The 16,889-nt window shown below is 35.3% G+C and overlaps 1 protein-coding gene across 2 annotated transcripts in view; it reads left to right on the top strand.

Moving 5' to 3' along the window:
• Positions 1-16,889, top strand: part of LOC134744592 (organic cation transporter protein-like) — a 53,395-nt gene that overhangs the window by 13,346 nt on the left and 23,160 nt on the right. Inside the window, exon 2 of one of the 2 annotated variants that reach the window (XM_063678452.1) lies at positions 3,944-4,126. The exons of the other annotated variant lie outside the window; for it this stretch is intronic. Within the exon in view, the coding sequence (XP_063534522.1) occupies positions 3,944-4,126 (183 nt within the window). The remainder of the gene's footprint in view (positions 1-3,943; positions 4,127-16,889) is intronic. 2 annotated transcript variants of the gene reach the window in all.

Below are 16,889 nucleotides of genomic sequence, written 5' to 3'. Positions count from 1 at the left end.
GGCGTTGACTGTTTCGTTTGTTATTTATAATTTTAACGCATACCAGTGAAAGAACATGGGTCAAAAACATATAAAAATAATTAAAGCAAATAAAAAAAACATTTATCCATATTTAAATACATTTTAACGTATTTTTATAAATATTTATTTTTAGTTTTAAAGTGTGTCGACAGATGGCAGTGAATTTACTGGGGTTACAAAATTTACTATGACAGTACCGCTCTAGTATAAGTTACTCTATGCTAATTAGTATTGACTTCAGATACAAAGTGACAATGAGTATATAATGATTCATTACGTGATCATACAATAAAAAGTACATTTCAATATAAAGTACCTAGATATTTACGTAGTAGATTCCCTTTTACTAAAACGCAATTGAAATAATAGCAATTTTACTGTAACAGCTGTATAAATGATTTTAAAATTTTTCGCTGTCTGGAAATTATTTACTCATACAAGTATATTGTATTTAGTATTCGTCTTTATTTGCAAATATCGACATAAGCCATGCAAAAACAGTAATAACATGTTGCATTAACACTAATCATGCACATAATTAACAATAAAATCATAAAAATAAAAATAAATAAACAAACAAACAAACAAAAAGGAGTCCTATTAGAAGTAACACATTACAGACAATTAAAAAATAAATAAATTAATTAAATTAAATTAAATTGTCATTTATTTCAGGCCTAATACACCCATATGTGTTAGTAACTTACATAGCTAATAAAAATAATGTTAGTGCTATTACAAAACAAATTAACATGCAAATTAACTAATGACTGGGAGCTAACTTAGGGCTATTAGGACACACCGGATGAGCCTTATAAATCTAACATATCACCACAAATTATCATCATTTTTGACTAGAAAATGCAACAAATAATTAAAACTCAACACAATACAATTCAAATTAAATAATTAAATAAAAAGTTCAATAATAATTAAAATTACAATTATTACAATTCAAATTACAAGTATTCACATTTATCAAATTTTATAAATTAATAAATTAAATTAGATTGCTTAGATTAATTGTACAAATAAAAATAAATGTCAATATAGTTGTAATTTGGTCCCGAATTTAATACGAGTACCTACTAGCTTTTGCCCGCGACTTCGTCTGCGTGGAGTTTATAGTAATTTGCGTAGCTTTTTTTTACCCAATCTGCTTTTTATCGATAACCCCACACCCATACAAACTCCTACCCCCCTTTTCACCCCCTTGAACTGTCGGACGCCAATGACCGATATATACGCACCGTAGGTTCAACGCCAAAGACCGATTAATCGGTCATAGACCACAGAGCAGCATAGACCTATGTGCGTAGGTATAAAGTTCAATTTCAGACACTTCGACGACGTGGCGTCCGGATGACAGCTTTTGTGTTCGATACGGCGTCGTAAAGGTTAAAGGATGATTTCTGGGATAAAAACTACCCTATGTCCTGCCCCGGAACTCAAACTATCTCTATACCAAATTTCAACTCAATCAGTTCAGCGGTTTAAGCGTGAAGAGGTAATATTCAAACAGACACACTTTCGCATTTATAATATTAGTATGGATATAGTATGGATTTAATAGACCGCGGGCCAGGAACAGATTTCCATGACCAATCGCCTCCCGGGCGAAAACTCGTATAGTGGTTAACGGCGATGTATGATGAACCCTCGTGAACGTCAGCTGCCGCTCCGTTGGTGGGTTGAGGAATGGCTGACGAAATTAGCGCCTGGCTCGCGGTCCATAAGTACGTGATAAAATTATTCATCAATGTTTTAATATTTACAATTGTTTCTGTCTTATAGAACATGCATTTAAAAAAAAACTTTCATTGAAGCAAGACTTTTCTAGGTATAATACGTCATTGAAAGAATTAGAGACCACACATGAGAGAGAGAATACACATAAATGAATTACTTATTAACTACTTAAATACCAACTTACATCACATCGTTTCATTTCTAATTACTCTCACACAGACATAAAAAAACAATCACTAAAAATCTCAAGAACTAAGAAGTTTAGGTACTACTAATAAAACTAAAACTAAATTAATCTTTAAAAACTAAATTCATCAATTAAATCATCTATTTGTGTAGGGTAGGTATCAACGTCACGAGTTCCTTATTATTATTTTTATGACCACACCGCTCATGCGCTATAGTTTTATATTTCTACACACATTACGTAAGTATCGAAATCGTTGCTTTTTAACCGAATTGACCTTGCTTTTTAAGAAAAATCTACATCCTAAGGTGACCTCATCATCTGTCTAACAATCAGATCTCTCAGTGTCAAAGTGAGGTTTTTGTTTGAAGAAACGTCAGGCCGTATAAAACCAGAAGGACTTCATACTTTAGCAATAACACTAACGCTGCTGCAGCGTTTACCGAGGCATCTTGCTTAGATACTAACAGTAGTAAGTGCTTCTGGTTTAGTAGATATTTGCCCCCTATATATATATGCATTTATAATATGTATTGTTTTTAAATTTACGATTTTAAAATAATTAGCAAGATAGTAAATACGAAATAGAATATAAAAAAATAATATAAATATTTGACATTTGAAAAGAAAGATTATGACAAACAACAGATACAGTTTATTATAAACTCTATCGTGACCAAAAACTTGTATAATATATAAGAATCGTGACTTAAATCTATCAGTCAAGGGCTCCACAGACCTTGAAATAAATCGCACGCGGTCTTCGATCCATATTGCCAAATCATCTCATTGCATTCAATTTATCTATCTTTTTGGTGAGCAGCGAGTTCTCAGTTCGGGGCGAACTACTAGTTATAGTTTTATTTTAATTTTTTCTTTGTTATACATACTAATATAGTCTTGTAAACAAAAATATGGATACCAGGCGGCCTAGCCATGTTGACAATCGCTATCGCTTCGCCATCGAATCGCTTTGTGTCTCTCTATCGCTCTTCCAAATTAGTGTGACAGTGACAGTTGCGTTTCGTTCGCTACGAAGCGTTAGCGATTGGCATGTTAACTACGGGGCCACGGGGCCTGGTGTCGGAAATAAATATTTTCATTTTCATAGCCAAATCAGCTTGCCTTTGTATTCCATCTTAAAAGGATTATCGGAAATAATTAAATGCGCGATTAATGACTCGGAGAAATCGCACGCGCACGCGGCGCACGCGCGAGACCGCAGTCGCGCGCCGGTCTGCGCGCGCGAACACGCATATCACGCGCATCGCTTATCTGCGCGAAAATAGACACGAAAAACTGCGGGAAAATCTTGTACACGTCCTAAAAAGTAACTGTTATTTGTGCATCCGTTGAAATTTTTAAGAGGTGCTAATTAAAATAAAACCTAAGTACGTATCGAGTACAAAAATTGTTACAAACGGAAACATCCTTACGTTAAGAGACTAATATTAGTATAATTTTATTAAAAGCAGTGCTCTTTCAGTAAGAACATATTAATGATCTAATTGTATTTTAAAGTTTCTAAAATCCGAAAGCACATCCAGTACGAAAATACTTGCAAAGACTTTTGTAATTAGATTAGAGCCACATAAAATTCATGCTATTTAATCCAGACAAAAAGAAAGCTTAATTCGGACATAAATCTTTGTACACCGTGCTTATGTACTAGACTACCTGGATACATAGATCTAGACCTTACATCCATACAAGTCGCCATTAACTGCATTCTAACATCGGTCAAGACCAGCAACTTGTGAACAACTACGATCTACCGAACATAACAGACGTCTGAGCTTATGCGAAGACTATTTAATAAAGTATAAACGCGTCTACAATAAAAAAGAGAAGTGATCAATGACCATCAGCTATAAAACTTTACCACCATAGTCCAAGTTAATGATATATCCTCGTTAAGTGATCTTTAAATCTTTCAAATCGACACCGCACGTGGAAAAGAAGTAACCAAATTTAAGACCTCAAAAGAAGTTCAAAATTTAAAATAATGACGGAGAGGGCACCAGGAGTGGACTGCGACGCCCTGATGAAGGAGTTGGGGCAGTTCCGGCGGTTCCACCTCCTCAATTACATCCTGATGGCGCTGGTCAGCTACACGGCTGCTCACTACGCCATCAACTACGTGTTCCTTGCTGCCGATGTGCCTTACAGGTCATTATCATAAATTTTAAGTTAAGTTCTTCTCGGTGGAGCGATTTTCAAGTATGTCGATATTGTCGGTCCTCTGCCTTCTCTTTGACTGCCTGATACCACGACGTTGAGTTCTCCTTTACTTGATCCTTGTACGCTCTCCATGGTCTCCCCTTCTTTATCTTTGCTTCAATTCTCTCTTCAATGACGTTTTTGATAAATTCGTCGTGTCATAGTTAACAGGTGTCCAAGCATCTTTCCTCTTCTGTTTTCTATGGTTCTTAATAAACTTCTCCTAATATACGTAAAACCTCACAGGCGCAAGTAGGCCCTACAGTTAGCTCACATATAGAAGGAGTCAGCTTAGGTTCCACCTCCTCAATTACCTTCTCATGACGCTGAAGATTTAAGGTATTGGTTGGCTACATGGCAGCTCATTACGCCATCAAATACGTGTTCCTTGCTGCTGATGCTTACAGGTTGTTCACACAAAAAAGCAGGTCACGCAAGTAGCAGCGTCCGCAGAAAGACTAAGTAATATCTATAACTCCAACCCCAGACTCCCGTATGGCGTTGGTGACTACACGGCTCGACGTGCGCCACGCGGTTCAAGCTGTGCTTTAGGGAACGGAACTATTTTAGACAATAATACATATTGATAAGCGATACAAGTGCGGAAAGTAGGAAATTTCGCACAACGTTTTACAGATTACATATGGCGTTTTACAGTAGGTATAAATTTTTGACAAGCACTTGTGCGGGACAGTACCCTATAAACTGTAAAAAGTTTTATAATCTGGCAAAAGTGGCAAACACATTTGTTAGAAGAAAAAGGTGAACAAATTGGAAAAATGTAGGCGATTAGGGCTGAAAATTTCACCTTGTCCCATGATGTATTTTTTTGCCGGCCTGTAGTTCGATCGGTTCGTCTTGAGCATACCCCCAGATTTTATGGCGGGAATAGTTTCTGTATTTATAACTTTGTTTATTGTAAAATTACCAAACTATTAAATACGTGGCAAAAATTTCATTTTTGGTACAAGCTTTTATCGCTGACTGTACTTTTCTTTCCACAGGCAACTAATACTTATGCAATTCTAAAAACCCCACAATTAAGTTGCGTTGTTTTATCACAGAGTTCCTATTACCACATCCTGTCTCCATCATCAGATCAGCTCGATGGTACTATAATATTGCATTGTCACCAGACTTACATATATATGCAAATGTTCAGCTTTATCGGAAACCGGGAAGTGGGTCAAATTTAACTTGCAAGATTTGACCCTTACAAACATGTTACATACATATTACATACATACTTACATAGGTACATTGCAAGTTAAATAAAAGCTTGTAAAAATACGTAACAGTAAGCTCTAAACGTGCTTAGAAATGTTAAAATTGTTTCTGTTTTTACAGTTCTTAGCTATTTTTTGGCTAGTGTGAACATTTCCGCACCCAAAACCTCGGAGTATGGAATGGTTATGATCCCGAGAGAGCTGTTACGTCCCAAGTTGGACTTTCCCACCTCTCACCACCGATCATATTACATACTCATGTTACAAAGAAAGTCAGTCAACGGATGACAGTCAATCTCGCTGCCTTGGCAAAGCAAACAGTTGATGTGGGGAGGTTGCCGCCTGGGTATATACCTATTTAGGGTGCTTTTCGTATATGAAACAACATTTGAATCACTATAAATTTCTAAATTATTTATATGTGTGAAACTCTGGATGTCACTTGAATTTGTTTTTTTGTTTGTCATTTCTTGTATATACTTTATCTTTTATCATTAATTTGTATAGTGCATTAGTTTTTTCACCTCAGCAGCTCGAACAAGCCTACTTTCCTCACTCCAGGGAGTGAAACAATGTAGCTTTTTAATTTAGTGAAGGCCATGAACTTCATACTACGGTACGGTACGGTCCGGTCCGGTCTCGTATCGTATCGTATCGTATCGTATCTTATCGTATCGTACATATTATAATACTTTTTTTTTCTGTTTATTCTGTGTAATTCGAAATACATTTTAACCTTTAATATGTTCTCACTACTGAGGTGAAAAACTATGTGTGCAACACGAGAGCAAAGTTATTTTACATCTCGTGTTTTTGAGTCCCTCGCTACGCTCAAGATTCTACCTTAGAATCACTCGCTTCGCTCGTGATTCAATTATAGAATCTTTTGCTTTCTCGGGACTCAAAATAAACACTCGCAAGAAAAACCAACTTTCCTCTCTTGTTGCACAAATAACTATTACTGTAACGCTGTACAAATTTTGTATGTAACAATAAAATAAATACCAGCGTTCATCTAAAGTAATACTTAGCAACCTAACTCCTAATGATATAATGATAAGTATGTTTAGATTTTTTGTGCCTGTTTTTACAAAATGCTTTTAGAAGTAGGTAACCCATCAACTGCAAGAACTAATTCTACGAATCAATTTTATGTAAATCAACAACAAAAACTGGCCAAGTGCGAGTCGGACTCGCGCGCGAAGGCTTACGAAAAAAAAACGGAAAAAAAATTACGTTTGTACCCCACTTAAATATTTCTTTTATTCAGTTTTTAGTATTTGTTGTTATAGCATAGCGGCAACAGAAATACATCATCTGTGAAAATTTCAACTGTCTAGCTATCACGGTTTATGAGATACAGCCTGGTGACAGACGGACAGACAGACAGTCAGACGGACGGACAGCGGAGTCTTAGTAATAGGGTCCCGTTTTTACGCTTTGGGTACGGAACCCTAAAAACGTATATGATGTACTCAGGCAGTATTTACATAAACAAAATATTGAGAAACTGAGAACACACTGAGCCAACAACTTGTGCGATATTGTCTATCCTTCAGTAAACAGCAAGTTAAACTAATAAGTAATTAGTTTACATAATATACTATCATACAGCTTTGCAATGGAATATTTATATCCTCTCTTATTTATTATATAAAGTAAATATACTTAACAAAGGACGCGGACCTGTGATTTCTTCGAATCATTAAATATCACACGTTTATTCTATTGTAAGCTTAACAAAGAGATCGTGAGTATCGTTTTATGATATGTCATCTATTTGTTTGTACACTTAAGGCGCTTCGCGCAGTTTTTGGCTAAAAACTGTTACTTTTTAGAGCTTATAACTTCTAAATGAGTCAACCAAAAATTATGAAAAAAATATATATGCATCTTCACTCTATGGACAACAATCGCAACATTTGACTTTCTTCCTGAAATTTGTAGTTTCACCGAAAAAAAAATAACACGACAGGCCGTTTTGCGGCTAACTTTGCTTATAACTTCTAAACGGCTTAATCGATTAAAATTATTTTTAAACTAACAAAAATGTTTTGACAGGTTCTACAAATGCAACATAGCTTTTCTTAATCAAAAAATATTTTCTTAAGAAATCGAACGTTTTTCCACATTTCATGCGTATGCAGCCTGAAAATGGCGTGGCCGGCAGTCGTGTGCCAGCTTTGAGACGAGGAGGCTGTGTCGCTCGTCGCTCCGTGCCTTCCTTGCACTATGTACGCTTATGCACAAGCAAAGTGCTATAATATCGGAGTTATTGTGGCCAAAGAATAAATAACTGCAGAGCGCTGATTTGGTTGCGACGCGCATTAGCGAGCGCAACACGGTATTTTGCGGTCTATTACAATGAATGTAATGATAATATCCGCATATATTATACTATAATATACGTATGTTTGAGAAAACTTCATTTGAAATAAATAAATAAATGTTTTCTAACCGACATATTATAATGTCATTCAAGTTTTACGTTTTGAATAATGTTCCATTCCATCTCGAAACAATAAATAATAGATCATAAGCTACCTATTACCTATAACGTTGTATGTATGAATAGTACCTGTTAAAAAACATTGTTTTTGTAGTTTAAAAATAATTTTAATCGATTAAGAACTAGCAAAACGGCCTATCGTATTTTTATTTACGGAAAAACTTACTATTAAGTTTATTGTAGGTTTAAAATTAATTTGTTTACGTTACATGTCCGTCTTTGGGTCACAAACTTACATATATACACCAAATTTCAACTTAATTGGTTCAGTCGTTTCCGAGAAAATAGGCTGTGACAGACGGACAGACAGACAGACAGACGCACGAGTGATCCTATATAGTCATACTTGTTATGAACAAAATGCTGCACTTCATGATAAAAGCAAGCCGCTCTGCACAGTGATAGTAGGGACCAAACTGAGCGATTTGACCCGCAGCAGCGGCAGTTTCACCCCTTAGGAACATAGATGGCGCCACTTCTTTAAAAAATATTTCAAAAAATTCTACAAGCTAAACCAATGAACCGATTTAAATGTTTAATATCTCAAATGAAAGCGCATTATATACATTACTTTTAAAAAAATACTCAAAAAATATATACTCAATACTTTTGATAAAAACGGGAATTTTAAGTTTGTTTTTTTACTCGATTGATAGTTTTTACTTGATTTCTCAAAAAAATTGTATGGAATATGAATAGTTTAATGCATGTATATATTACTGAATAAATAACAAGTATTATAAAAAAAACCCGACACCGATATCTCTCATACTCTTCGAAATATGAAAGTTTGAATGTGAGTGTAAATTACTTCAAGATATATTCCAAATAATTCTACAAGCTAAACTATTCGACCGATTTTAATGTTTAATATCTCAAATAAAAGCTCATTATATATACTACTTATAAAAAGATATTAAAAAAACATATACTGAATACTTTTGGCAAAAAACGGCACCTTAAGTTTTTTTTCTTACTCGATTGATAGTTTTTACTTGATTTCATAAAAAAAAAATATGGAACATGAATAGTTTAATAAATATATATATAGTACTGAGTATATAAAAGTATTACAAAAAAACCCGACACCGATACCTTTCATTCTTCGCGAAATATTTAAGTTCAATTATGCACGTTCTTACAAATAAATTCTTTAAAAGAAATCTTCAACCGCAGTAAGTGCACTGATTTTAATATTAAATGTGTCATATGAAAAGAAATCACCCAATTTATTTTAATAAATAAAAAAATTTATAAATAAAAACTGAATAAAGTTTTTTCCTGGTGCTGAACTACAAAAAAATATAACAAATCTAAAATTAGGAATTATTTTTATTTAAAGTGACTACATTTGTAAACAAAAAACTCAAATGTCCTCTTCGGGTTCACCGGTAGATGTAGAACTGAAAAAAAAAAGTCGTTTTAAGAAGTACTCGTACCATTTCAATACTACAAAATCACCGATCATACATGAACTGGTTGCTGTAGATTACTGTTGGATAATTTTTGTGCCTGTAGATTCACTGTTAAATTATTTTTGTGCCTAGTTGATTACCATTAAACCTATAATTTTGTGCCAGACCTGTAATCAGTGGTCAGCATGCAAAATAACTCTGGATTGAAAATTACATTAACTTACTTTTGATTTGTACAGCCACTGTGCATGGTAAGCTGATGCGACGACACTCACAACGCATAGTTTCGCAGCCAGATTTGCAGCCACAATGGTCCAAGAGGCTTAATTTCGACCAAATCGCTGTAACTGCCGACCATTCCGGAGTCCAACTCTCTTTTTCCTCAGTCCATCCCTAAGAAGATGGACATGGTATGGAAACTTCTGGTTTCATAGCGTTTCCCCATATATGGCCCGCTTGGTAAGCCGCTCGAAGTGCATGTTTATAGAGAGCAGCTGATGTAGGTGGCAGGCTTGTCACAAGCTTGTTTTTTTGAAGCAAACAAATATTTGTGAACTTCATTTACGTTTATGTGTTCCGTTTGGCCAAACAATAACACAAATCTAGGGTAACTTTATACTAAAATTAAAATATGTAGTTACACACCTGACAACTGACAAAATCAAAAACTTAAAAGTTGACATACTCCTATTTTCCCGTCTTTTTATAGTGGCCAGAGAAAGGCAGCTTGATCTGAACGAATTCTTGGAAGAATTCTTGAATTGTTGTACTGGAGTACGAAAACCAAATTTGTCCACCTTCGTTGTCAGTCAATGGAGGGCGTCGTTCAGGGAACAAATCTGATTTGGCCGAGAAATTAGAACCTGCCAACCCTGCCACCTACATCAGCTGCTCTCTATAAACATGCACTTCGAGCAGCTTACCAAGAGGGCCATATATGGGGAAACGCTCTGAAACCAGAAGTTTCCATACCATGTACATCTTTTTGGGGATGGACTGAGGAAAAAGAGAGTTGGACTCCGGAATGGTCGGCAGTTACCGCGATTTGGTCTCAATTAAGCCTCTTGGACCATTGTGGCTGCAAATCTGGCTGCGAAACTATGCATTGTGGGTGTCGTCGCGTCAGCTGGCCATGCACAGCCCAGTGTAAATCATGCAAATGTGGCTGTACAAATCAAAAGTAAGTTAATGTAATTTTCAATCCAGGGTTATTTTGCATGCTGACCACTAATTATAGGTCTGGCACAAAATTTTAGGTTTAATGGTTATCAACTAGGCACAAAAATAATTCAACAGTAATCTACAGCAACCAGTTCATGTATGATCAGTGATTTTGTAGTATTGGAATGGTACGAGTACTTCAAAACGACTTTTCTTTTTCAGTTTTACATCTACCGGTGAATCATATAATTTGACATCACCTAATAATAATTAGTTGCCCTTTTATTTTTGTATTTAATACACTGACAATTATCTGATTCAATTCGGCTTATATGTATAAAAACTACTAAATTGACCTACTTTTATATTATACACATAGATTTAAGATTAGACCCTAAGTATGCATGTATTATTGCTATGCCCCCACGGGGTCCATGTGGAACTACCAAGAATTTGCAATACCTATAAAACCATGGTTGCAATAAATAAATATGAACCCGAAAAGGACATTTAAGTTTTTTGTTTACAAATGTAGTCACTTTTAATAAAAATAATTCCTAATTTTAGATTTGTTATATTTTTTTTGTAATTCACCACCAGGAAAAAACTTTATTCAGTTTTTATTGATAATTTTTTTATTTATTAAAATAAATTGGGTGATTTCTTTTCATATGACACATTTCATATTAAAATCAGTGCACTTACTGCGGTTGAAGATTTCTTTTAAAGGATTTATTTGTAAGAACGTGCATAATTGAACTTAAATATTTCGTGAAGAATGAAAGGTATCGGTGTCGGGTTTTTTTGTAATACTTTTATATACTCAGTACTATATATATATTTATTAAACTATTCATGTTCCATAATATTTTTTTTAAGAAATCAAGTAAAAACTATCAATCGAGTAAGAAAAATAAATAAAAAGATGCCGTTTTTTGCCAAAAGGGTTCAGTATATGTTTTATGATTATTTTTTATAAGTAATGTATATAATGAGCTTTTATTTGAGATATTAAACATCGAAATCAGTCAAATAGTTAAGCTTGTAGAATTTTTTGAAATATATTTTGAAGAAATTTACACTCACATTCAAACTTTTATATTTCGTGAAGTATGAGAGGTATCGGTGTCGGGTTTTTCTTATAATACTTGTTATTTATTCAGTAATATATACATGCATTAAGCTATTTATGTTCCATACATTTTTTTTGAGAAACCAAGTAAAAACTATCAATCGAGTAAAAAAAAAAACTTAAGATGCCGTTTTTTGTCGAAAGTAATCAGTATATATTTTTTGAGTATTTTTTTAAAAGTAATTTATATAATGAGCTTTCATTTGAGATATTAAACATTTAAATCGGTTCATTGGTTTAGCTTGTAGAATTTTTTGAAATATTTTTTAAAGAAGTGGCGCCATCTCTGTTCCTAAGGGGTGAAACTTGCGCTGCTGCGGGTCAAATCACTCAGTTTGGTCCCTACTAGCACTGTGCAAAGCGGCTTGCTTTTATCATGAAGTGCAGCATCCGGGCAAAAAATGGCCATAACAAGTATGACTAATAAGGGTTCCGTTTTTTCCTTTTGAGGTACGGAACCCTAATAATGATGATATTCCCACGTAATGATTGAGAAAACTTCGAATTTCGAAAAATAACACATTTGTAGTAGTATATGAAACTAGTAGGTACTTTAATTTTATAAGTTAACTATTAATGGCATTATTTATATTTATTTATTACGGATAAAAAAAATTGTATAAATAAACGCACTGTACGCCTCAATTTAGTACATACCAAGCTTTAGCTATAAATCTTAATCCGTCGATTTGACTTAGGTATTTATTTGTAAGAAACAGATAAAACACAAATTAACTAATTGAGGCTTGTAAAGTATAATGCATAAGGGAATATATTTTTATTATAATTTACGACCTCTACACGCATGATCTACTCATACTCAAACAACAAAATATCTGCAAAAGATACACAAATATGAGGTATAGCGCCAAATGCCGCGCGCCTCTGGGCTGTAGGTTATTCTTTGAACCTCGTTCCGCCGTAGTCGCCGCACCGAGACGAAATTCACGTACGATCGCAGTGAGCGGGGTGCGGGTACAGCGACGCTGAGACGCTCAAGGCCAAATCAGCGAGAATCGTCTTAATAAAACTTGAGCTAAGTAGAGATAATAGTGGGTCAATTAGGCACTTGACGTCATGGCTACTACTTTAATTACCTAGATACAGTCCCTTGGAGAAAAGTGGGTTGTTGATATTGACGTACCTCATGTACCTAACCTAGACCTATGAATGAATGATATGAAAACAAACAAATAATGAACTTTGAAGTAAATTTATATGGGATTCAATATTGCTTAAAGCCGTTGTTGTTAATATGATAAGCTACAAAACAAAAACATTAGAAAACTAAGGGAATCAGATCGAAGGTATGGGGCATGGAATCCCCTTAAAGCTGAATAAATGTATGGCTTCGCCGTTTAGAATCATTTAGAAAATTTAAATGACAAAAATATCATTTTTTAGGGCTAGTTAAATAAAGGCTTGTAGTTAAAAATGAAAAGAATACGCTAAGCCCGCGGTTTCAAAATAAATAAACAATAAGACATTTACTTAAGTGTGATAAACTTATATATCGATACGATATCGAAACGACTATTTGTTTAGGCACGAGCTATCATGACTCCGCCTTTTTATAAAAAAATCCCAAAAACGGAATCTACAAAAAATAATAATTTAATCATAGAATTTGATCATAAAATTTCACGAGAATCGCCAGAATCGGTTGAGAATTGCGACCTGTATGTAGAGGAGAACATCCGGACATACAAAAGCAAAATGCCCGAGTCAAAACGTAGACCTTCGCTACGCTTCGGTCAGTTAAAGGATAGAGGTAAGCATTGTCCACAGCAGTGACAATAATACAGTGTGTAGGTACCTACCTACAAACCGCTCGCCTATTTGTAAGTTGTTATCTATATCTACAGAACTGAGTTGATACTACTATTACTTGTATTCTACTCATGGAATATAAAAAGAATTACGTTAAGATAATTTGCACACAGTAACAAGTGCAATAACATTGCAACTAAAATACGTTTAGTTTTGAGTCACAATTTGCAACTTGCAATGTCAAAAACACTGTTTTTTCTACCCTCTACGGCCTTTTAGTCTCAATATGATCAGGTACACACCATTAAAGTACTTCGGCTTCCTCCTAAGCGGGGTGTATAGATCTGGGAGGCGTAATTGCATATTGATTGAATACTATTTTTAATTTGGAATGATTTTCTCTATGTTTTTCGTTTTGACGAAACCTGAGGTGGATGAGCTTTTTGTAATGTAACGAAGCCTGCGCTGTAGATCTGATGGTATGCCGTGTTAGGGTTCCGTACAAAGGGTAAAAACGGGACCCTATTACTAAGACTCCGCTGTCCGTCTGTCTGTCTGTCATCAAGCTGTATCTCATGAACCGTGATAGCTAGACAGTTGAAATTTTCCCAGATGATGTATTTCTGTTGCCGCTATAACAACAAATACTAAAAACAGAATAATATAAATATTTAAGTGGGGCTCCCATACAACAAACGTGATTTTTTTTGCTGTTTTTTTCCGTAATGGTACGGAACCCTTCGTGCGCGAGTCCGACTCGCACTTGTCCGGTTTTTTTGGTTAATATTTTTTTTCTCTATACAGTTTACGACAATGTCATAACGACATCCATTACATTATTACATTGCACATTGCAGCGCCACAGCGCTCTGCCTGCAGTCTGCTCGTAGGCATAATGTATTCAGCACGAGACGCCGGAAACGGACGGTTAGCCATTCAAGTGGGCAGTTAGCGGGAAATTATTAAAGGTTATTCTGTTATCTTGGCGTACATTGAGCGTTTAATTGCGCAGGTATTTTTGCTGCAATAGTTCAGGCTGTAACAGCAGGGTACCTTGAATTTTTAAGGGGGTTGATCATGTGGCTAGGGGATGGAATCAAAGTTTGACTTCAGGAATAATTGTGCCTCACCAAAAAAGTGCCCCTGAATAACCATGGGCTCAATCAAAGTATATATATTTATTACGTCATCGGAAGTGTAAATCGTATTTGGAATCATGTAGGTCAGTCCAAAGACATCGGCACTTGTCTCGTACATCCTCTTCCTACGGAAAATGCAGGTCCAGCACGTTTGGGAAATCCTCAAGGTTTACCGTCTTCAGGTGTCCAGGGACTTTACCTTTTCTTCTTTCTTTCGTGTCTGAAGGATACAATCTTGATATTTTGTGTCAAAAACTAAACAAACTATACCAACTGATGAAAGGCGCAGTTAAAGGGTTAAAGAGGTATTTCCCGTTCGATATATGGATATTACGTATCATTTTATGATTAATAAGTACCGTATCTGCAGTATAGTTCCATAAGTCTCGTGAAATAGGTATTGAAGTAGAACTGTGTCACTTTGTAAAATTGAAAAATTAATGTAAATGATATTATTTTCAAAATTGCTTTCTTGGAGTTAGACATGAGGATATCACGTATCATTTGTGGTATATTGTACAAAAAAAATCAGCCATATCGTGTCTGGAGGAGCCCAAACTTGGTATGTTTCGAAAATTCTTTTTGTTTTAATTAAAAAAAAATGCCCGAAATGTAATGATGATATATTTTTAGAATCGCCTCAAAAAGCCCTTTCGTATGATACCACATACGATAGGTTTTGAAAAAAAAAATGTTTAACCACTCCCCCAGCGAAATATTTTTAGGAACTGCGGGTCAAAAAATTTGTTTTGGCCTCTAGTATGTGTGTGCCAAACGGCTAACCTGTACATCGATTTGCGGTATTTTTATACTAACGGGTTAGACTATTGCAGCCGTGCGGAATACACAACTTTTCACCTCAAAAAATGCGAGATGCAAGAAAAACAATAAAAAGTTACATGCACCACAGATAATTACAATCATCGTGTTCGAAATTCAAATGACTTTTGCACGCTAGCGGATAAAATAGACTTGCACGCAGATTTCGCGCTATAAACTGAGGTTTTCCGAGCGAGTGAGGTGAAGACACATTTTTTAATGAATGCTATTCACATTATTTATTTATGTATCCATTATTATTATGATAAACCTTATATTTAATCACTTTAAGATGAATACATTCAGTATGAGCGAGCCTAATATAATTAATAATTAAGATGAAGGACCTTTACATATTTTGATAATAGGGAAAATCGTTTACGTATACGAGCAATATTGATATATTTATTAAATCAATAAATATATCAATATTGCTCGTATATATCACCACGGGCTCAGCTGCTTGCAGTGTGTGGGTAGGATACCCAGGCACTGTGCCATTAACGATTTAATAAGGCGAGCTTTGGTGTCGGCGAACGTCCCATGCATCATGGAGCCCCAGGGTCTAAGTCGTTTGGACGGTAAGAGACCGGACGGCCTTACGCTTGTTCCTTGGGCGAAGGGCCGCAGCTTACTTTGGGATGCCACGTGTGTGAGTACTTTTGCTCCCACTCATCTCGCGCGCACGGTGAACAAGGCAGGTGCAGCGGCTGAAAGTGCTGCTAGGTTCAAGCACAGCAAGTACGCGAACCTTGAACAGGTGTACGATTTTGTCCCGGTTGCCGTCGAGACGGCTGGGCCTTGGTGTGCCGAGGCCAAAACGTTTATTAAGGATGTAGGGAAGGGGCGGCGACCCTCGCTCTGGTTCTTTCCTCGTCCAAAAGATATCCCTGGCCATTCAGCGAGGTAATGCCGCCAGTATTTTTGGCACATTTGGTCCGGGGGATAATCAGAGTGGGGGGTAATATTGTATTTGTTGTAATTTAGTTTTACTTTTTTGCATTAATTATTTTTATTAATAAAGTTTATATACGAGATATATTTTTTTATTAAATTGTTTGCTAATAATAACGTTTTGTGAGTGGAAATATTTGTGCGTGTTTTACGTTTACAAGCCGAACATATTACGATTTCGTGCCGATAAAAATAAGCCAAGAGTAGAGTAGTAGTAGTAAGTAATTATCGATTTACAGCGTGCAGCGAGTTTAAAACGCGTATAAATACGTATGTACCTATAAATAATAAATGATCTTAGTTGAAAACGGTCAACAACAAGATATTTTTTTTTAAACATTTTTTTTCAAATATGGTAAGAGGTACCTAAGTACACACTTAAATTAAGAGAAAATAAAATCTAAAGAGTCCCCTGCAGCAAGCTCGGTTCTCCATACAAACGTAGTTACGCTTTCATTTTAAAGCGACTAGCTAGATTGCTCTGAAACTTTGTTCTTACTATAGGATAAGGTATTTAGTCCTGTAATTAGTTTATGTAGCTTCAGATACCATAATTTAAAAAAAAATACAGCGAATTTAAGTTTTTC

The sequence above is a fragment of the Cydia strobilella genome, chromosome 10 (genome assembly GCF_947568885.1).
Source record: "Cydia strobilella chromosome 10, ilCydStro3.1, whole genome shotgun sequence".
In the NCBI taxonomy this organism is placed as follows: Eukaryota; Metazoa; Arthropoda; class Insecta; order Lepidoptera; family Tortricidae; genus Cydia; species Cydia strobilella.
The sequence above is the reverse complement of the archived record's forward strand: the minus strand, read 5'-3'. Positions and strand labels throughout refer to the sequence as shown.